The 23,846-nt window shown below is 40.8% G+C and overlaps 1 protein-coding gene across 3 annotated transcripts in view; it reads left to right on the top strand.

Annotated features, from left to right (window-relative positions):
- SNCAIP (synuclein alpha interacting protein) overlaps positions 1 to 23,846 on the top strand; it is a 283,312-nt gene that overhangs the window by 136,448 nt on the left and 123,018 nt on the right. For all 3 annotated transcript variants that reach the window (XM_075600985.1, XM_075600966.1, XM_075600976.1), the window contains one exon: positions 11,343 to 11,447. In XM_075600985.1, coding sequence (XP_075457100.1) covers positions 11,388 to 11,447 — 60 coding nt within the window. In that variant the 5' untranslated portion in view covers positions 11,343 to 11,387. The remainder of the gene's footprint in view (positions 1 to 11,342; positions 11,448 to 23,846) is intronic.

Raw genomic sequence — 23,846 nt, 5'->3', positions numbered from 1 at the left:
TAGCATACAATGCTTCCACTGCAGCCAGGGATTCTGGGTAATGACATGCAAATGAGCGCTCACTGTGGGTCACTCTTTCCTTTTTATCCATTTTAACATGGATCTCTATAGGTTAATGCCTGCTGCATTACACTGCTTTTTTTTTTTTTTTTAGCACAGTCTGAGTTAAAGAAGTGCATAGCCAGTTAACCTATCCACAAACTGGTTGTTTTGACCTTTTGGGTCGTATCAGTGTGAGGCTGCTTACTTGCTTTGCAATGTGAAGCTGGTAGTAGCTGTCACGAGAAACCAGGACAATTTACACCAGGGATCAGTATACTAGACAGAACTGCAAAGCTGAACAAAAATGAATTTATTGGAAAAAGTTTCCTCAAACTTCCAGTACATAAAAAACACGCAAACTCGCCCAACTGGGGTTACCTAAAGTCCTACTTGCGGGGACGTCCGTACGGAAGATTACCCCAATATGCGTTCCAAACTTGCGCCGCTGTCCTCGCTAGTATTGGCAGCACTGCCTTGCTGTCCGCAGGCTAGCAGTTTTAAATTCCCCGCTATTGCTTCACTCCAAACAGCTCCAGCCAACGCTGCACACACAGATCGCAGCAACACTGGTTGCTCCAGAACTCTGCACTGGGGATCCTCAGTTCCCTTATGATGATTCCCTGTTAGCTCTTCCTTTACAGGGGCTCTGCCAGTCCCCTGTCAGCACACAGCCTTCCCCAAGAATATCCAGTCCAAACTTACTCTCCTGAGGCTGGGGAGGAGTATTTATACCCATGCCCCAATCAGGGAGATGCCAGATAGTCTGGTTAAGAACAATATTCCTGGTCTCTGCCCAAGGCCCTAAACCCAGTTGATGGGATTACTGGGGTTGAAAGTGGGCGAGGACAATGCTGATACAATCCTCTTCCACAGTCATACAATACAGATACAGCCGCAGGACTTACAGCTTTCTTGCAGAGCAAGTCCACTCATCAGGTGGTCGACCTCTCCCTGGTTCCTCAACAATGGGCCTAATCCCATCAAAGTGTCCAGGCCTACAATACCAAACTCTGATGTGATTATAGCTCATTTTGCAAGAGAGCGTTAACCCCTACAGGTCCCCACTTTTGAACAGAGCTGTGCATCATTGTTTCACATACTTTAAGAGAAACATATATAGGACTGCTACAATAAACTGCACATACTAAATAACTACATATCATTGACAAGTATCATTGAAAGGGTTTAATCTTTATTTAAAAGCAGCCAAATTTACCCCCTACCATAGCAGTGGCTACAACCAGATACAAAGTAAGTTATGGTGAGTACGAAAATGACTAAAGTCCTGCACCATACAGTGTAGAACAAGTAAAAACACCACTTGTGAGCACATTCATATCTCAGACCGGTCCACAAACCTGCTATTCCCCATTATCATGGTATACAATGCTTCCAACACTAAAAAAAAGCAAGAAATGTACTATTACGTGGTAGGGGGTAACCAGGCTCTCAAATAAAGGTTAAACCCATTTTGGTTACCCCTGATATGTGTATAAGGGTCCAAGAGAGTTAGCTCTTGGGCCCAGTAACATTGTATGATTCCAATATACTATGCGTAATAAAAGTATTTTATGTGTTTTTCCCTTTACGAGCATGCCAGCGAGCAGGGATTGCTAGGGTATGAGTTTCAAGGGGGGTTTTGCTGAGGAATTGTTGTCAGAATGTGCCTAGTAGATTGCAGTCCGGAGTTGTTGGTTTCTCCATAAATATACCCTGGAATCATGCCCGATTCTCGGATACATGTAGGCACATTGTCCTGGCAATATCTGCCCTTGAAAACGCAAGCACGACTCACCACTAGGGTACCCTGCTTCAGCCTAGCCCAGAAAGGAGAATTATGCAAGGGGATGAATAGATATCCTGGTAGCTGAGGCAATCCCTAGTTTAAGGGTGGTACCCCTAGCTGGTAACCAGGTAACCCAGAACTAGTGTAGGGTTTGTGGGTTCCCCAACCGTATATAAGGTTGAGGGGGGACTTTGAGGGTCCTGGCTGAGTCTATAAGATAGTGTATGGGGAATAAGGCAGGAAAGAATAAAAGTACAAACATCTTTCTTAGTATGTCACCTATACCCAGAGGCTCAGAAAGTATATTAGAACATCTACCTTAGTGTATTAAAATATACTTTATTAATGTACTGTATGTAATGTGATTTTACATTCGGAACCCATGTCCAGCCAGGCTGCCTGAGCTAACCCATAGGCGCCGGTAAGTCTGCTGGACATCGAAGTTCAAAGCCTTCAGAGGATGCCAGAAGTGTGATAAGCAAATGGGCAGCGGGGAAGGGCAAAGTACCAAGGTCCGGAGAACAATGGCAGTCATCCGGGCTGTCATTTGTTCTGCCAGACCTAGTGGAGCCTGCCCCAGCAGGTGGCATTGAGATAGCCAGAGATAGAGGTGGCAAACTTGGCATGTTTCTTGGCAATTTAAGATTTCCCGCTGACCCGGCACAAAAAAGAGGTAAGAGGGAATAACTCTGACTTTTTTCAAGCCATAACGTGAGGTATTGCACCCCAATCCAGTGGTAATTGCCACTCAAGTCAACAGCAGTTACCTTTTGCAGCAAAGAAGTAATAGTACAAACATGTACGTAATGACTTTTCAGCTGCTTTTAACTTTTACAAGACACTAACATGGGCCCATGTGTTCACAGTCAAGCTGATTTTCTCTTAAAAAAACAGAATGGGCTGTTGACACTAGGTGCAATATCACAGTAGGATATCTTGGTGAATGAAGTAATGTCTTGATACTTGCAGATATTACTATTTGACTAAAACATATGGAAAAGGTTACAACACATCCAGAAACCATTAATGGAAACTATTAACAAATAACCGAGCAGACAGGAATTAAATCTATAGCACCTTATTCTGCATTGTGCAACTGGGAGCTGCTTTTTGTGTTTCAGCCACCTTTGTGTGTTGATCATCCATGTGAGTCTGAGGCTCTGACCGAAAATGTGTTCTGGTTTTGCCAAAACTCAATTTGTTTGGATTTTACCAGGTGATGGAAATAACTAAAAATAGTGTAATAGAGCATAATGTGTGCTTAAAATATGTATACAATCATTAAAACAGTTAGGAAACTAAAATAATAAACTGATGATTTTAAAATAATAAAAAACGAGGTGGGTACTTGGCCACCTGGTTCTGGTTTTGGCTCTTAAATAATTTTGGAGTTTTGGTTAAAAAAAATATTTTGGTGTTGTATGTGTTTTTGGAATGTACTGTAATGTCCTGGTAGGTTCTGATTTTACACACCCGGTTTTGCCCATCTCTACCATATGGTTTAATTCCCAATGCACTATTGGACCTACAGATGCAAGGGCAATTATTCGATAATTTCTCTGCACCGTTTTCGTAAAGTCTGCTGTATTCCACGCGGAATTCACTCATTAATCTTCCATGAAGGCTGTCAATCACACGTCACCCATAGTGATTGGGATTTGTTTGGGTGCAGTTCTGCGTGTTTCTACCAGATTGCAAAAGTGAATCCCTTTGCACAGGGCAACCAATGAGTTGTGTGTAGTCAATTTTCAGGTGTTTAAAAACTAGATAAAAAGAGTGGCCACTACAATCATCCATTGTAAATTGACCTTGATCGCTGCAGACGTTATCAAATTTAGGCGTTGCATAATTAAAATCTCAACAGTATACACAATGCTTGTCCTGTTATTCTACATTGCTAGCCTTGTACATGTTGAATGGACATCATATCAAATCCTTATTCCAAACCGCAATGTAGTTACGCATTTCTCATATTTTCTGCAATTAATGCTGGAACAGATAAGAAGGCGACTTTAGCAGAGATTTACAACTATATAATTGAAAAATATGAATTCTTAAAATTTTCACCGAACTAACGTGGCTGGAAGCATTCGATAAGGCAAACATTAACTAATGAGGATTGCTTTTTTCGCACAGCCCCTCCTCTGGGTGATACCTGTACAAGAGGACATTGGTCTGTGCTTCCAGCTTTTGCCGATATGTTTGCTCATGGCAACTGCAAAAGAAGAAAGGTTGGGTTTCATCCATTTAAGATTCGTACCGTACGTACTTCTCGACACTGGTACCCAAACCGGCTTCCCAATACTATTGCAATAACAGGCCTACGGTGACTGAAAACCTGGTAAGCAGTAATCCTTGCTACCTGGCCCTGCCTGATAACCAGCTTCAGTAGGCACCTGTCAACTATAATTCTGATTTACATGAGTTATCCTGACTGTTACGCACAATGCTGTATACCCCTGACATTGGACCATCTCCACCCTGTTGGCAACGTATATAATGAAGATAAATATAATGCAGACTATGAGTGACCCCATCTTGTACGCACAATACACCTCTGATATTGGCTCATCTTAACCCTGTTGGCAAAGTTTATAATGAAGGTAAATATAATGTATTATACAGTATTAACTTTAATTCCCCTGGGGGGGCACTAGATTTTATGGGGGGAGGGGGCGCAGCAGTTATACAGGTCCTGCGCTTTCCCCCCAGGCATTTAAATTGAATGCCGGTGGATGTGCAAAACTTCTGTAATCTAATTATAATACCTTCCCTTCCAGCAATGCGCCGTCATGGTAACCCGGCGTCAAATTACCATGGCAACGTGTCATCACATAACCCTGTGCATCATTTGACACCGGGGCCGAGCAGGGGGGAGGTGGCGCGAGGCGCCAAGGAGAGCAGCAAGGTATAGTGTACTGTATGCCTGCCATAGCCCGTCAATGTTTGTACACATGCACACTAGAGCGTGACTTGATGCATGCGCACTACTGGAATTTATAGCATGATTTTTTTTTCCAGAAGCAAAACTTTTAAATCAAGAGTCAAAAGTTAAGGATGAAATTCGATGGAACTCTAATATCGCTTTTTTAAAAACTTTGCCTTTTTTACTTTTATACAGTCAGTATTACAAGCTTCATGCTTTTAAAACATTGCCACGCTACAGTATTATTTTGGACAACACACTATGCACTGTGATCCAATTACATGTCATAAACTGTAATAAAATTTCACACGGATATGTTGATTGATTTTATTCCACTTCATGGTTAATTGAAAACATAAAGTGATGCTTTTTTTTTTTACATATTTAATCAATGTTAAGATTTAGAAAATAACTATATTTGCAAATAGTTCAAACAGTTGTTTCCTAATCCATCACGATCATCCATGCAGTACTGTAATAAAGACCAATTGAGTTGCATCTCACCTCCCCCCAACCCCCACAAAGCAAAGGCATGGGACTACAGTAGCTACTGTATCTAGAAGTCTAAGACGGTTCATGATTTGTCTGCTGTATAGAAATTTACATTTCCTGGTTCCTCACGCATGCACATTGTGATCTAGTGTACAATAGAAAGCCTTCACTGCCAATCGGACTTACTGTAGAAATCAAATGGTAAACAAACAAAATTAAAGTAACATTTTTTTTTGAGGAAAGAATAATTGTGAGCTGTAAACAAAACCTTATGCAATGCATTTTTTAAAAATACTTAATCAATTTTTACATTTATAAAATCACTACGTTTTTATTTCTCTTTGACTATTCAAGGGACTGAAATTGTTTGTTTATATTTTACAACATTTCAAATGATTTCTTTAAACTGTAACCCTGCACGATCATCACAGCATTATGTACAAGTACAGTGATGAAACATATTAGTTGCAACCCCCCCAACCCCCCCACAAAGCCAAGGAAAAGGCATTTGATTCGTTATCAACACCTACCCTGGCCGATTCAGGACATTCACACAGAGACACATTCTACGGATGCAGGAATCTGCTTTCTTCTACTGTGCCGACCATGAGAAAGCGAAAGTCGAAAGCCGTTTCGAAGCCAAAGCCAAAGGTGCCTAGATAAAAGGTTTGGAATGTTCCCAAGGCAACAAACCCTGGCCCTTATTATGTGAAGAAGAAAATGACCAAAATCCACAAGGATAAACTTGCTTGGACGGGCACCAGAAGTGCCTCTGCACCCACTGAAGCAGAATCAGACGTCCCAGACTTTTCAATGCCATCGCCCACTGCCACTGATTCCAAAACATCCGCCCGCTCTGACCCTTTGTCCACTGATGCTCATCCGGAAACCCCCAGCTCACCTGCTCCAGCTCCCAGCAACGCCGATGTTCATCCGGGTGACACCAGCACTCCTTGCACCAGATCCAGCTCGGCCACCCGCATGCTGGATGTTTTCAGTGGTATCGAAATCACTGACAACACAACAGAGCAATACAGGGACCGAATGGAGGCCAAGATGGATCGTGTTTTGGAGACCATGATGAATATGCATAAGTGCATGGGTGTTCGTCTGGATAAGATTGAGAGGAACATTGTGGGGCTCTATTCTGTGCTTGGAGTCCTTGCCCCTGTATGTCTGATGCGGGAGCAGGAGGGTGGCATGGAGGCGCCTTATTCTCCCATGGAGGAACCGCATACCCCCCGTGCACCCTCTCAATCCCTGTATTTTACCTTCATGGTGACAACACCAAGCACACCATGCCACCCTCCCCCACCCCCCCCCCCCACACAGTCACCTCCTCCGTCTACAGAATACATGTATACCCTTCTGTTGTAGGAGATGACAACCCCGGTAAGCGCTACGCCATGACAGGAGGAAAACATGCTCCCCAACCATCTACCCCTGCCCACTGCCAGCAGCATACCAGCTCCAGCACCCAGGATTGTACTGCTCCCAGACATTACCCTGAGAGACCTGCCCCAGAGCGTCCGGGAGAAATACAAGATCAGATCTGGTGGTCTACCTCAGAAATATGCCCAATTCATCTTAAAACACCACACCAGTTTTTTGAGCTGTACAGCGAGTGGACACAAAATGTCAATCATGAAGGCAAGAAATACAAGAAGGCTCTTCCAGCAAATTTAAGGAGAACAATTATGGAGAAAGTGAAGTGCAATTTTAAAGCTACCAGTCTTCTTATGAAAACCGTGAGAGACATTATCAATAGCCTTTTGAGGCATACAAGGGCTCTTCCCTGGAGGTCCATTGACTTGTTTGATGACTACTAGTTATACATTTATTTACAAATAAAGATGCGCCGCCAATGTTTTTAATCTTAAAAAAAACCAGTTGATTTTTAAAATGATTTAATTGTTTAATGCTTATTTTCTATTTTGCATCTCTGGACCTGGGCAAAGAAAATGTGCAGGAACCCCCTCCCCCCCCCCCCCCGTGCAGGAATCTCCCCCAGCAACACTGTCAGGTAAGACCGTGCTCAAATCCATGCATGCCATGTTCCTTCCTCCCAAGCCCCCCAAAACTTAATGTACTTTCAAACTGTACAGTGCTGTAGCCCATGTTATGCAGGCTTTGTCTCATCCAACCCCCCCCCCCCCTCAAAAACTAGAAGATACTGTTTAACAATGGACTGTACTGTCGTCATGGTTAAATACTGTAGTTTTTTTCATTTTTACAATAGTCACAATGTATTGTAGTCATATTGTCATGCCCTTTCTCCCCAAACCCTCCAACATCTGGATTGCATAATGTATGGTGCGATTGTAAATATATAATATTGTCTCTTTCTTTACAGACCAAGATGTCCAAGAAGCACCAGCCATTGCGAAGAAGAAAAAGACAAGATTTTACATTTTGAAGAAGAGGCGACTTTGTATTCTTGTAATCTTTTTTTCTTATCCTGTACAAATACATTTTTTCATTCTTTCAGTATACTTTTTGGTGTGTTTGTTTTTACTGTTTAGACACTAACAGTAGTACTATACATAAAGTACTAAAGACATTTAAATATACTGTATACTGTATAAATATCTCATTGACATACTGTACAGTACTGTATTCAGTATAAACAGTATAAACAAATAAAATAAAACATCTTGCAAATAAGGTGCATTTACTGTTTAGATACACTTGCAGTAGCACTATACTGTACATACTGTAATATAAAGTTGTAAAGGCATTTAAATATATATAAATATCTGACATACCGTGTATATAAATCTTGAAATGAAGTTGCTTTTAGTGCTTAAACTTACAGTAGTACTATAAATAAAGCACTGATGCCATTTAAATATACTGCATCTAAATATATCTTTGACATACACCATAAAAACTCTTTAACATTAGATGCATTTTCTGTTTACATACACTTACAGAACAGTGAGGAAACACACTGTATCTTACTGTACAGTAATGTAATTCTGAACAAGGTTACATAATGACATGCATGCGCAGAAATATGATGACACATGCGTTTCAACAAGGTTCCAATTTGACATACACGCATGCGCAGAAATGTGATGACGCATATGCGTTTGAACAAGGTTCCAATTTACATAAACGCATGTGCGGATTATATATTTTACATTCGGAAGGAGCTAAGTTGTTTTTTGTATTATTCATTTTAACTTTATTATCCTGCACAAATAAAACATTTAATTTGTTAAAAATTATTTTTGTTGTGTGTGTTCATATTTTAAATCTTCTACAGTTCAAGAATTTTTGTATGGCTAAAAGCTAAGGAGTCTCAGAAAGAACTTCTTTCCCATGTACTGTACTGTACACGGTGAGAACTCATATTTTTAATCTTCAAATTACAATTACACACACACTTGAAGTACTGTACAGGAATAAAAGACAGGTTGAATTGCAATGAGATTTTTTAAGACAACAACTCGTGATCACCTACTTGAGTTTCTCGACGGTATTGCAATTTTCTGCACTTGATCAAAACTCGCGTCTTAACGCTGGAAAATTTTAAGAAATCTCAAACCAACACTGGTGTGCAAAGGAATACAGCCCGTGAAATGATCGGATAACGACCGCTGCATCTGTATGTATAAATTGTCACTAAAAGCAATTGGTCGTAAAAGTGACTTACAGAAGAGCAACAAATTAATGTGTGCGGTGCAGCAATGTACTGTATAAAAACAGTTCATGTGATGTGCGGCAACTTTTATTCACATAGAAGTTTGGCGGTTGTCGCAGGGGCACATACAGTATGCAAATTATATATTTTTTAAATTGCAAGAATGCACCACTTTTGCATACTGTCGTTGTATCATAGATGAAGTTGAATAAAGACATACAGTATGTCCATCAAGTTCAAGCTATGTTGCATTTAGACAACAGATATTTTTTGCTATATTTGTAGTTACAGTGTATTTATTCAAAGGACAGCAAAAAAAATCTCCAGTGAAACATAACATTATCCAATGATGTTTCATAAGGGGAAAGATAAATAAATTCCTTCCTGACTCCAATAATGGCAATCAGGTATCTCCCTAGATCAACATCCTTCCCATATTTACTTACATATTTGTTATATCCCCATCTACCTTTCCTTTCTAAACAGATGCCAAGCCCTTTTTGAAGATATCTATTGTATCTGCCATCACAGTCTCCATAGGTAATGAATTCCACATTTTAACTGCCCTTACTGTAAAGAACCCTTTCCTTTGTTGCAGGTGAAATCTCCTTTCCTCCAACCTTAAGGGATGACGTTTGTACTGCCCTTGGGATGAAAGCTCCTTGTATTGTCCTCAAATATATTTGTATATAGTTATTATATCCCCTCTTACATTCCTCTTCTAATGTAGATAAATCTAATTAAGCCAGCCTCTCTTCATAAGTCAGATTTTAAGCGGTAGAAATGCATAAAAATTGTCAACTTTTTTTTGCATAAAAGACAAATGTAAGTAAACAATTCTTAATAAATTTCATATGTATGAACATGACTCACACAATACAACATATTAGAAAAACTGCACCAAATGTAGGAACATGATTAACAACATACCAACATATGATTTTAGATTAGAAATTTCTTTTTTGACGCAATACACTCTTTCAATTTGCATAAGCCCCCTACATGTTGGAGAGTTTTCAGAATGATGTATGATGTACAGTACTGTTGGAGTGTTGGGCATGTTCTGACAATTTAGCCATGGATCATTATTAAAACCCTGCGTTTCTTCTATATGTGGAATTTGGTCACATTGTCAAAGCAAGTTGCATTCAATATCCTGTGCAGATAATGTCATATACATTGAAAAATCTGTATATGACAGTATGTAAAAAATAAGTATTAAATACCATCTTCCGATATAGCAAGGGTAGGACCTCAGAGGTCTATTAAATCTGACCTACTAATGTGACGTTACCCAATTAGGTAACAGATGCTAGTTTTCCTCCATTTAAAGGGTATCCTCAAAGTGAAATAGATGCAAAAAGAATGTTAGTTAGTTGGCTCAATTGCATACGCTTAACGCCATGTGAAGTTAGAACTACCTAGCATTAGCTTCAAATAACATGGTGTAACCCCAAAGGTAGTGTTTCTTCTTTGAGGTCCCTGAATAGCTGTTTAATGAAAGTTAAAAAAAGAGCAGACAGGAGAGGGGAAAAAAACGGTAAATAAAAAGATGGTGGTTAAATCATACCTAACTGTGGTCTTACACTTATCCTGACCTTGTAAAAGGCTTATTTCAGGGTCTGGATCTGAGTAACTACACCTGTTATGACCTAACTAAAGTTACATTAAATCCCTGTGTTAACTGTAACGGAGATCTGAGGATATACGTTGTTAGAGGCAATACCTTCTTTGCATATCATTATCTCGAAAGTCCTTTTTAATACTGGCAAGGGTCGTTATGCCTGAACATATCACTTAACATGTCGTCACTGAGCTTTGAAGATACCCATTCGCACTTAAAGAGAAGTTAACTGAAGTTAATGTATCTTAGTATTTACCGGACTTCTGAGTATCTACCGCTAGAATTTCAGATTTTATGATTTCATGATAGCCCAAGGGGATATGGGGCAGATTTGCATTTCCAAAATTTTGACATGTTTGGGAACTGAAATGTTATAGAGCTCCAAATGAATTAACAAACACTCTACAGTGTATACTGTACCAAGCAGTTCTCCAAATGCATACAGGACAATCTGCTTTGTCTGTAACACCAAGCTGGATAATATTTGGACAAAAGCTGAATGAACAGACAAATATATTATATTAGACTTGATCTGTATTGAAAGCAGAAGGCTTCCAAGAAGCTCTCTTTCATCTTCAGTAGGTTAAGAAGATCGGGGCCTTGTTATGCTCAATTAGGTAGTGCTTAAATTTATTTTTAACATCCATAAAAAACTCTTTTGGCTTGAAAACAAACATTGATCCTTTTTCTCTCTTTTACGCAACTGTTAACGCTCAGCAGGGGGTGAGAGCATGCCGCTCTTATTACAAGCACAGTTCATTCCAGCAGTGGACGTTTTAAAATACAACATAGGGCTCATTATGCTCCTTTGTTTCCTTTTAATCAGGTCTGTGTAACTTATCTGCCTCCACCCAAAAATGTACATTGAAGAATGATGGAAGCTCCTGAATACCTCGACTTGGATGAAATTGATTTTAGTGATGATATATCTGTAAGTACACATTGCAGTGTCGGCCAAATTCACATTGTGAATTTACTGAAATGTATTTGCTTTTTTACATTTATTAAGAATTAAATGCATTTTATACACAATAATATTTTATAGTTTAACGTTATATATTTGACACTAAATGACCTGAACTTTTTTCAATCACTTTAGATTTTTAGTTTTTTAATGGATATTTATCGCAATAAATTACTTAATATCATTGTTGTGGGAATTGTTTTGTTATCACCAAACCCAGAAATGTACCTTAAATGTACTGTTTCTTCAGCATTGTGACCTTATATAAGGGATTGCATATTAAAATGTATTCAAATGACTCATTTTTGGTAAAAAAAAGAAAAATACTCCTTCCCACTGCACCGTATTTTGGCCTCAATAAATTAACAGAATGTTCAGCTTACGGAAGTGAGTATTTGGAGCAGTGCAATACACATGTAACCATAGTTAATGGCATTATCATTCATAGGACAATGCGGCTTTCTGGCCTATAGATCAAGCCACGATCTATTTTGGTATAGCATTTCTAGTTTGGCATATATTTTCAGTGCCATTTTTTTAATATGTAAATTTTCTGTATTCCCATCTTTCCTATATGTAATTATGTGCAAACATAATAAACCATTCATTATCTCACAGCTCTATTCAACATGCTGTAGCTATTAAATTACATATTTTGACCAAAAGATGGAATGCCTTACCAAGGCTCTCTCTCTCTCTCTACTCTACTCTACTCTAAAACTTCCACAGTTTAAATACACTTGCTCGCTACCAATTAGTGGATGAACTGTAAAACCTATATTCACAAAGCTCCATTAAACTGTGGCTCATAGCGTTGTGTTACCTAAAACAGGAACGGATGTTATGTTCCCTGAAACACGTATTGTCAAAGCAATGGCCATTCTACCTCTCATTAGCATACGATTAATGTCCCGTTATTGTAACTGCCAATAACTTGACATTACGTATGTCTTAGCGTTACTCCAATCCAGACCCTAAAATAGGCCTTTAACTCAAGTTGAGAAAAAAAGAATAGGAGAGGAAAATCACTCCAGGAAACAATGCTATGTCAGTTAAATCATACTTAACAGTGGTGTTGCATGCATCCAGAAGCTGTAGAAGTACTATTTCAGTGTGTGTATGCGAGTAACACCAAGTTTAAGTAAGACCTAACTAACATAATGTTAACTCCACGCATTATACTTTAACGCACCTTTGTGGCTATGCACTGTTATAATAACGCGTCATTTGCATATCATTGTCACAACCATTATAGATAATACAATACTTGTTACAGGAGAAGACATGACAATGTTGCAGTATTGTCCTTTGAAGAAACACCGTTAGTCTTAACGTGGTGTCACATTAAGTGGTTTAACAGAGATTTGTGAATCTGGGCTTTAGTGATCTGAGGTGAGCCGAGATCTTAAACCAAAATGAATCGGTCCATAGTCCTCCAAAGCATACAGTAAATCCATAATCCACAGTTTTGCACAAAATTGTAAAAATGACTAATTTACATGCAAATGATATCAGCAGCTTCCATGATATTAGCAATTCTGCCTTACCTCCACTATTTATTGAACAGGGTGAGTTTTTTTTCACACACATCGTCAAAAAAAAATTGGCATAAAATATAATGTTTTGGTATTGTGTGTTGAATAATTCTGGACTTTGTATAGTTCCTATTCAAAGTTAACCTCTTAAGCCTGAATATAAAAAGCTTGTCTTGTGTCATGCATCTAACAAATGTTAAAATGTGGTAGTGAAGATGACACATGGCAGTATTCTGTATTGCAATTTCACTTTCCTGAGAAAGGGTAACGTGTCTTTTCTGCAGAAGTTTAGTATAGACATTGTAGTGTTGCAACATGAAGAACGGCAATGAGTGCAGTTAAAATAATATTTGTTTTTCAAATTGAGTTTGTCTGAGTCGAAGGGCACTCTAAGTTTTCTTTGGAGAAAGGGGGATTATTCGTGAGGGGCTGACCTTAAATACTTATACTTCCCACCAAGCCTTTTGCAGGAAAGCACTTTTTAAAAAAAAAAAAAGCTTTTAATGGTTTCCTTTTTCCTTCAATTGACACATCATTTTCTACAACTTCCTTTTAAAATACATTGTAGCCATTGTTTTCAGTCAGTAGTGCAGTTTGTTCTTGAAACAAATATAACCACTCAGTGCAAAGGGCTCTGCAACATGGAGAGGAAAAGTGACTTTGTAAAAGAAAGGTATTACCTCTATAATATTCTCACGCTTTCTGGTTTTTTTTTCCGTTATAAAAGAACACTTGGACCCATTAAGATCCAGATTGCTGAAGGGAAGGAGAATGTTTCTGGCATATTGCATGTCAAGGCATGTTAACCCTTTCAGTCTCCAAAAAAAGGCTTTAAACAATAAAGCAGCAATCTACCCAAGAACAGAAATATTCTTAACATACCCTGGCAGTTCATGCTGTGCTGATTTAATTCTTACTGTTCAATTTTCCTAAAACATTTTTTTTCTGCAGATTTGTCACCTGTTTATAATGTCACTGCTATAACGTGTTACCATGGCAACATGCATGTGAATGGCATCTGCCATTTTAGCTTTGGCAGAAGGTATATTGTGAGGAACTGTGAACTATAATATTGGTGACATTGCTAATGAAAGCAGAAAAAGTACGCCAACCACAATGGTAGAAAGGAAAAGATACATGTATTTTTTTAATGTTGATAAACAAAAGTTACCATCTTTTTTTTTAAATTACTTGGACCAGAGGTCTACCAGGGCTGATCAATAGCGGTTAAGGATGCCCCCACGCCTCCCCGCCCCAGTTCTACAGATATGGATGGGTTAATGTCCCAGTAAAAAGAAAAAAATGTCTGAAAACTGAAGCAAAGCTGACCATGGCAGACATATAGTGGCATATTTACAAAGTTGTGCTGCTCCTTAAGACAACTTCTAGCTAGGGTGACCAGATGTTGTTTTTTTAAGGTCTGTACCGGCTGCCCCACATTCTTTAAAATGTCCCGGTTTTTTCTGGCTGTCCCGGTTTTTATCATCAGAGCAGGGGGGAGAGCAGGAAGGGGGCAGGATGCTGGGTCTGAGCTGCAGAGGGTGGGGGCGGAGTTAGCATCAGTGGAACCCCAGCAGTGAGAGCTTCCGGTGTTTGCTGCCAGGGCTCAAGATGGCTTCCCCCCCACCATGTACCACAGACAGGTATGGTCCTGAATGGGGAGAGTGACACACACACACACACACACACACACACACACACACACACACATACACACACACAGCATGGGGAGAGAGAGACACAGCATGGGGACAGACACACACATAGCATGGGAAGAGAGAGAGACAGCATGGGGGAGAGACACGCACACAGCATGGGGAGAGACACACACAGCATGGGGGGGATAGAGAGGCACACAGAATGGGGAGAGAGACATACACACAGCATGGGGAGAGACACACACAGCATGGGGGGATAGAGAGGCACACAGAGCATGGAGAGAGAGACAGCATGGGGAGAGAGAGACACACAGAGAATGGGGGAGAGAGAGAGAGACAGAATGGGGTAGAGGGAGAGACAGAGAATGAATGGGGGAGAGAGAGAGACACACAGAGAATTGGGGAGAGAGAGACAGAGAATGGGGGTGAGTGAGACACACACACAGAGAATGGGTGAGAGAGAGAGAGACACACAGAGAATGGGGAGAGAGAGACACACACAGAGAATGGGGGAGAGAGAGAGACACACACACAGAATGGGGGATAGAGTGACAAAGAATGGGGGAGAGAGAGACACACAGAGAATGGTGAGAGAGAGAGACACAGAGAATGGGGGAGAGAGAGACACACACAAAGAATGGGGGAGAGAGACACAGAATGGGGAGAGACACACACAGAGAATGGGGGGGAGAGAGAGACACAGAGAATGGGGGGGAGAGAGAGAGACAGATTGGGGAGAGCGAGACACACGGAGAATGAGGAGAGTGAGACACACAGAGAATGGGGAGAGCAAGAAACACAGAGAATGGGTATAGCGAGACACACAGAGAATGGGGAGAGAGACAGAGAATGGGGGAGAGACACAGAGAATGGGGGAGAGACACAGAGAATGGAGGAGAAAGAGAGAGACAGAATGGGGGAGAGCCAGACACACAGAGAATGGGAGAGACAGAGAATGGGGGGGAGAGACAGAGAATGGGGGTGAGAGAGAGAGACACACACACACAGAGATTGGGGGAGAGAGACACAGAATGGGGGGTCGAGAAAGACACACGGAATGCGGGAGAGAGAGACTGAGAATGCGGGAGTGGGAGACAAAGAATGGGGGAGAGAGAGAGACACAGAATGGGGGAGAGAGAGAGACAGAATGGGGAGAGAGCCATAATGGCAAGGGTGGAACGAGAATGGAGGGACGAGGGGGAACAAGAATGGAGGAATGGGGGGGATGAGGATGGGGAGAACAAAAATGGGGAATGGGGGAGGGAGAACTGGGCTGTGTGTGTGAGAAGGGGGGGGCAGAGAGACATAAAGGAGACAAAGTGCAGTTGATGATGTCATTTGTTTTATAAATATATTTTTTTAATGTGTCCCGGTTTTTACTTTTCTAAATCTAGTCACGCTACTTCTAGCACGACTAAGTAAATATAGCCCTTTAAGGCCCATTCAAGTAAATGGGATGTGAGGTGTCTTTCAGCATGCATGGTGTCTTATGGAGTACCACGGCTTATTAAAGTAGCACTTATAAATATGACCCATTGTGTATCCTGTACAAGTATGCAGTGGACACACGAGTAAATATTTCTAAAACCAGGGGGCCCTGGAGCTCATACCACACTAGATTTGGAACACAGATAACGAGAAATAAAAAAAAAATAGCAACATGGATGGATTGCTTTAAACGCCTTACAGCACTGTTGACGCCAATATATACTTTATCACAGATGATATCATAAATTAACTTGGTACATAATGTTACAGGCCTACTCATCACTAAATAGTTAAACATCTTTGTGTAACTGTTCGTCCAAACAGATGATTTTATCTGAGCTATGTTTATCCCATTTGGTTTGTGAAAAGTGCCTCGCAGGCTTCTCTGGCAGCTAAAGGGTTTTAAAATAAAACTTTTCTGTGATGTAAAATTACCCAAAGGCAAATGGGCACAGCATTTATTTTAGCTGTAAGAGTTAGGAAAGCAAACAACTGATCGTGCAAAGGGAGGCTACGAGGGGATAGGCAATAGTGCTGGGAATATACTGTATACAGCACACACTTAGAAACATAACCTGCTAGTAGTTCGCTATATCATTTGATCATTTGCTTCTGGCAGACATTTTAGTAATAAGAGCAGTTCCACAGCAAAAGCCTGACATTCTCTAGTTGAACCTGAAAAATATGCCTGATGGTTTTGATAAAAATTTCACGGCTTGTTTATTATTTTCCTCTCTTGCCTTCGGAATGATGATAATGGAATCTGCAGGTCATATCAAATGCAAAGCAAATTCAAAACAAATGCAAAAAAATGTTTTTATGTATAAAATATCTTGGGATGTTTGTTTCATAGGGCTTGAGGACACCAGAAAAATGCATATCCAAAAAAAGACTGGCGAATTGTGGCCCACACTCAGTAAACTCTGTTAAATCAGGGAAAATAACAGGACATTACTTAAATAAGGAGCAGAAGTTATTCTCCCTGAGTTAACATGATCATCGCTAAGTTAAAAATTACATGTTATTAGGCTCATTGACATTAGGGTAACGTGATGTTATTTCTGGATAACGCTGTTATCTTACCATAACATGATGTTACTTTTATCCCTGCACTACATTATAAAATTTAATTAAATTAATTAATTCAGTACTTACTTTGTAGTATATTAACCCCTTTGTAGCTTAAGTGTCCAGCTAGCCATAGGAAAAACATTAACAACAGGTCACAAAAGGCTACAAATTAATTCATACAAACACATTTGAGATATTTATGGGTGCTAGTGTCCAAAGGTGTGGCCACACCTAGTAAATCCAAAGAAAAAACACAACCCGTAGTTGGCGAGGGACTCCGCGCTCCACTCAAGGGGAATCACGCTCTGCAGGTTCCTTCACACAGGATAAACGAAGACTCAATTCTTAATTCAAATCACCATTATTACTTCTCAGGAACCTGCAGAAATGAAGAATTGAGTCTTTCTTTATCCTGAGTGAAGGAACCTGCAGACCGTAATTCCCCTTCAGTGGTGCACGGAGTCCCTTGCAACCTGCGGGTTGTCTTTTTGAATACATAAATCACACTAACAAGTCTAACTCCACCTTGCCTTCCAAAGAGGCTAGTTAGGCATGCCTTACTAACCACCAAGGCAAGCAATGAATGAATAATAAGTCCTACGACTTTCTGAAATAGTCCTCAGTTTATGTGGCTCTGCTTTGCATGTAGACATGCTAGCTTCTATTTGCACACAGTGGTCCATATTAACTAAGCAGTGCTAATTCGGAAGACACCTTCCTGTGGTAATTCATTCACCAATTATGGGACATACTGTAGTTCTATAAATAAAAATGTATTCCTAATGCTGCTTACTAACTTTGGACCTTACTACATAGCCTCATACTGCAGCACATCAGTTTCTTGAAAGGTTTAAATACTTTCCCATTTAATACCAGAGAAAAATGTAGTATGTGTGTGTGTAACCTATGGCAGACTGAGGAGGATGAGACGATGGGCATAGACTTTGACATGGGTGTATGTATGGGTTAGGTCTGAAAGAAGGTCCACCCTGAGGTTGAAATTGTAGAATAGAAAGGAGGGACAGGTGGAGGACCTTAAAGCATCAAACAGAGGAAGTGATGGGTATGACGGTATTTATAGTGTTTATAGGAGGTGCTTACAGCCTTCCCCACAATCATAGTATAGACATTTATCCTAAGAATTGTATGCGCGCCTACGGCAGACTAAGGAGAATAGACTTTGGCCTATGCGTACATATGGGCCTGAAAGTGGGCCAAACAGAAAGTTAAGCCTGAAAGTGGGCCAAAATGTGATGTATCTCTGAACTCAGAAGGAGTAAACCCTTCAGCACTGAGGAGAGGAAAACCCCCTAGTGAAGTAAACCTCTTGGAATCCATGGCTGGAAGATTAGTCCACCCTCTGGGCATTTAAGAGGTTAAATGGTAAAAGGCAAGGTGGATCTGCCCAATTTTTTGTTGATGCGAGGGGGAACTTTATTTCTGGAGGCTGATGCAGCTGCGTCAATCCTAAAGGAGCTGCCTGACAATGAGAAAGGGTTAAGGCCGAGACGGAGCAGCAGTTTCCTGACAAAGTATATAAAGGCTTTGGTCGTCACGTCAGCGGTTGATGGTCGACAGGAATGGTCGAAATGAAAATGGTTGTGTATATTATTGGGAGCCAGATGGGTGTGCAGTTGGTCAAATGTCTTCACTAGACACCATTGGCCAGGTAGTAGAAGATGATGATGCCTTTTCTCAGGTGATTGTTGTTTTAGTGAGCAAGATGAAGATGGTAGTGGTCGTGGTTTTTGGACTTTTGTGAGAAAAGCGGCTGATTTGCTGGAAATGGTAAAATCTCCAGGTCTCAGGAATCCATTCAATGCCATGTGGATTGCTGCTGATATTAATACATTTGTAGCCAGTTTAAAGGGTTGTGTAGCTACAATAGTAGGTTAAGGATTTGGCAAAACAGATGACCTTCAATTTGAAGGTGACAATTTGGAACTGGTAGAATTAATTCATGGAATGCTTTAAAAGTAGTCTTTAAAGGAGAAATCCAAGCATTACTCCATTAATTTCAGCTCTGGAGACACACTACTTCCAGAGATACCTCCATAGGGGCTTCCGGTAGCTGCACTGCTTGGCTACCAGTGCTTTAAAATGTAAAGCTCCCGTGTCACGCGGGCCAATAGGAAGCCGAACCTGATAATGTCATGGCTTCCTATTGGTCCACAGGGAGCAGGAGCTTTGAAATACCACCATAACATGAATCCTGCTAGCTGAGCAGAGCGGCTACCAGCACCTACTACCTACTAAGTATCTCCGGAAGCAGGGGGTTCCCAGAGCTGAAATTAATGGGGTTCAATTCTGGAGACGCACTACTGCATTACAGTTTTTATTTTTTTTAAAGCATGGATTGCCGCTTTAAGATGGTTTGGCCATGGCGGAAGGTCTTTTGCGAGATGGTACTGTATGCCCGAGAGGTAATGCTTAATAGTGCTAGGTGATAATTTGAGCAATGTGGAGAAGACCAAAATGACTTTCATGGAGAATGGATGTAGTGTAGGTAGTAGTATGCTAGGCAAGAAATTCTTGAATTTTGGCTAGGCAGTGGAGTACATGTAGGTTTTCCTGGTGTTAAGATCACCAGAGTTCCAGATAAATTGACAAGCTTGGAAAAGTAACAGATGTAAAACATGATTAGGTCACTGAAGGCTGGGGATGGAGGTTATGTATGTATAATTTTCATTTATATAGCGCCAACAAAGTATGCAGCGCTTTACAAAATTACAATACAAGGTATATCAATTACAAACAATGGGAATAAGCAGGGGCGGATTGTGCTTACCTGCCGACTCAGGCGATTCCTTGAAGAGCGGCCCTCCTTCTGCTGCATCGTGACATTGCGGCATCATGTAACGTCGCTTCGTCAGGTCAATGCGTCGTCGTGACGTCACATTGTCATGACAAAGCGTTGTCATGTGATGTTGCGGCATCATTTCATGTCAGGTCACCATGACAACATGCTGCTGCTGGAGGAGAGCCGCTTCGGAGAAGGTAAGACCCCCGTCTCACTCACCCCCTCTCCAAATACACACACACAAAAGAAGAGGGGGATTTTAATTGGGCACATTGAGGTGTGGAGAAAAATCCTACGATTGAAAGCATGAGAGGGCATCAGCAATAGTTATGTAAGCCACTATTTATAGGATAGGTTAAGTTCCCCCTTTATTGTTTTATGTTAGGGAAAGTACCCTCTTTATATAGCGTCCCACCAAGATGGTCTTGCATTACTCCCAAAATATACAGAGGGACAGATTATGCCCAGAGGGAGCTCCACAAGCAGCAGCCCCTAAGCATAGTTGGACCAACCCCACCGGAGGGTTTGTCGCTGGCTCTCACTCAGAAGGCCACGTAATGGCAGGCCGCCCTGATATAAGGAGGCTGATCAACAACGTAGTAGTGCCAGCAAGGCCTGTCAGGGGCCCCCGTGGGTATGGAGCACTACCAGCGCTGTAGAGCAGAGGTACTCTATAGGTAGCCTTGTAAACATAAAGCCTTAGCACCTTCCTAGCCATCTGAGATGGGGACAACTACGGAAACCATGCAAACAGCATAGGCCAAGGACACTCAATTGGAAATACAAGATGACCTCTGTATATTTAATGTGACACTGTGCCTACAAGATAATAAAGCTGCTGTTTGAATAAATAAAGTTCCTGGCGTCCATCATTACTTACCAATGCCCACCCTGCATCCTGAATAAGGTAATGCATCCTGACAGTCCTAAGGCTGCGCTTATAGTGCCGGCGACGCGATGTCGCCCGAAAACAAATGCATTGTCGCCAAAGCGACGTGGCGACGCGATTTTTTGAAGCCGGGAATATTTGATTTTTCAGGGGCTGTCGCCTCATGTGAAGCCCCTGAACCAATCAATGGCCTGCTCGCCCGCGCCGCCGCAAAGCGAAATTACAACTTTCACTAGCGGCAATGACGATGGGTGCCGTCACGCGCCGTGGTCGCGGGCACTATACGCGTGGCCTTATAGTGCCGGCGCCAGCGACGCGACGGCGCTTCAAAACAAATGTATTGAAGCCGTTGCGTTCGCTTATAGTAGGAGCGACGGATTGGTCGCGATTGCTGGAAGTCACTTCAATTTTACTTCAGCATCGCTGTCGCCGGCACTATAAGCGCAGCCTAACACTGACATTGATGTCAACTCCCTAAGAGCAGGGCAGGGAGAGTCACATTACCATTATCAGTGTTAAATAGCATCAAACTCGAGCACAAGAGTAAAATAGTAGCCTTGAAGCAATCCTGATTGGTAATTTATTCCTTTGGCTATTCTAAAGAGAAAAGGAAAAAATAAAATAAAGCAAGGTACTGGTGCCATTCCTTGAATGTATAAATGCAGCCTTATGAATATTATAATCCCCCATCATCATTTTAAAAAGGATCTATGTAAATGCTATTAGTTTTTTTGTTTGTTTTTTTGTCATAGTTGGCTTTATCCCATATAAAGCAAAATATAAATGGAAAAAAAAGAACAAAGAGATATCACTCTATTCTGGAGTAAGAAACAAAGCCATTAATAGCAGCATCTTTGTTGTGGGTAAAACTGTGGTTGTTTTACTCGGCTTTATTGTCCCATTTTTTAAAATTAGACAATGTGCTAAAAATATCCCTTTATTTGTAATGTGTGTGTGCATTGCCCAGATTGATTTTCTCTTATTTTCTAAAATGTTGCTGATTGACATGTTTCCAATTACTTTCCAAAGAGGAAAAACACTTTTTAGATGCATTGCCAAAGCAGTGGAAAAGTGAATTGACAATGACCCCCCTCTCTTCCTTACACATATTGTGGTTGTTAAGGATTTTCAAATGATATCCATACTGTGACCTGCCCTTTTAATTCTACATAATGTTTATATGACTATAATGTTAGTGGAAATGTGGAGACATGAGAGGCATGGATGTTTGGAGCATGACTTCTTAGTTTGCCACTTGGCAAGGCATAAAATAAACATAAACATTGCGTGATTATATTGATTGTCCATATGCCCTTCCAATCCATTAACAATCCATCTCCTAAAAGTAGCCTTAACCCTTTGGGTGCCCCAAGTTGCCTACAGGGGAAGGTGCTGCCGGTAGCATCACCTAGAGGGGAAACAAATGGCATTTAAATATCCGGGGTTAAGCAGGCCAATAGGAAGCCAGTTACATTAAAATACCTTGCGTCATGCGGATAATTAGGAAGGCTTGGCAGCCTTCTGTTTGCCCGTGTGAGACTGGTGATTTAAATACCAGGAGGTTACCGCATCCCCTTCTCCGGTAAGTATCTCGGGAACTAGTGGTTCCCCGGAGCTGAAATGAAAGCAACAATACTTCAGCTTTTTTTGATCCCGTTTCTTATTTGTATATATAAAGCATGTGGCAATGAATAATTCTACATTCTTACCTGAGATGGCAATTGTTTGGTGCTCCTGTTATGAATCTGTAAAAAATCTTGTGTGTCTAAAATAATGGCCGCCTTCCAGTTTCAATCAATCCTTTAGTCAGTGTAACTCAGGAGCTACAATGTATCCTTATATTACATTTTTGTTTCTGTAGGATCCATTTACAAAGTCACATTCCCTTCCTCTTCTGCGACAGGCTCTGGTACACACCTTTTTGAGCCCTGCCCTCTCTCTAGCAGTGCACCAATTATATCTAATGCCTGCCTGGTCACATGATCGTCCACACAGAACTTTGCATCCTGGGTACTCATGTGCAGCCCTAACAGTGAATGAAATAACCCCCAGCTGAATCATTGATTACAGGAGAATGGATTGATCGACAATTTAGCTAATCACGTCAGTGTGCAGATTGTATTGATGCACATATTGAATGAAAATAGTTAATAATAATTTTTATTTTTTTTAAACGGCAGATCGAACTATCAGGTCTGTTGACCCTCTGTTTGTCACCTGTGTAAAAAGGAGGATAAGGTGGATTGGTCCTTTATAGAGGCAATCCCTTCTTACGTGTTTTACAAGGGGAACTGCCGGGTCTTCTGGTCCCATGATACTTTTTGCTATATTACCAGTTGCTTACAGGTTACCCATTTACAATACAAGACATACCATATTGTGATACATATTTTGAGGACAATATGCACATGCTTGTTGGGTCTTACGTTTGCTTCTAGGAAGATAAAAATGAGGCTCAGTCTATATTTATGCTGTACCAATATACTGTGCGACTACAATAATGGTAATCCATATGCAGAAGGTTTAGATGATACAGTTTCATTGGACTAACTTAATTCTCTGAAATTATAGTCTTGTATATACAGTGTCATGTATCTGAATGTAAACGCTCAGAGTAAGAGTAACCAGGCACCGAATTAGGTTTAATGAAGAAGTTTACTTTTGCTTCCTGAGTTCCTGCATTACATATTTTTCCTAACTAGCATAGCTCACACAATGTTTCATTTAAAAATATAATTGGATACTACTTCCCCTAACTGCTGGAAGGGCCTGAAATGCATTTACAAGCAACATGATTCATTCCAACTAAGCAGCGCTAAACCCATAAGGCAGAGGTTCTCAGCTCCAGTCCTCAAGACCCCCCAACAGGTCAGTATTTCAGGATATCACTGCTCCATACAGGTGGCTCAATCAGTGACTCAGTAA

The sequence above is a fragment of the Ascaphus truei genome, chromosome 1 (genome assembly GCF_040206685.1).
Source record: "Ascaphus truei isolate aAscTru1 chromosome 1, aAscTru1.hap1, whole genome shotgun sequence".
In the NCBI taxonomy this organism is placed as follows: domain Eukaryota; kingdom Metazoa; phylum Chordata; class Amphibia; order Anura; family Ascaphidae; genus Ascaphus; species Ascaphus truei.
Note: the sequence above shows the minus strand (reverse complement) of the source record. Positions and strands in the feature narration are given on the sequence as shown.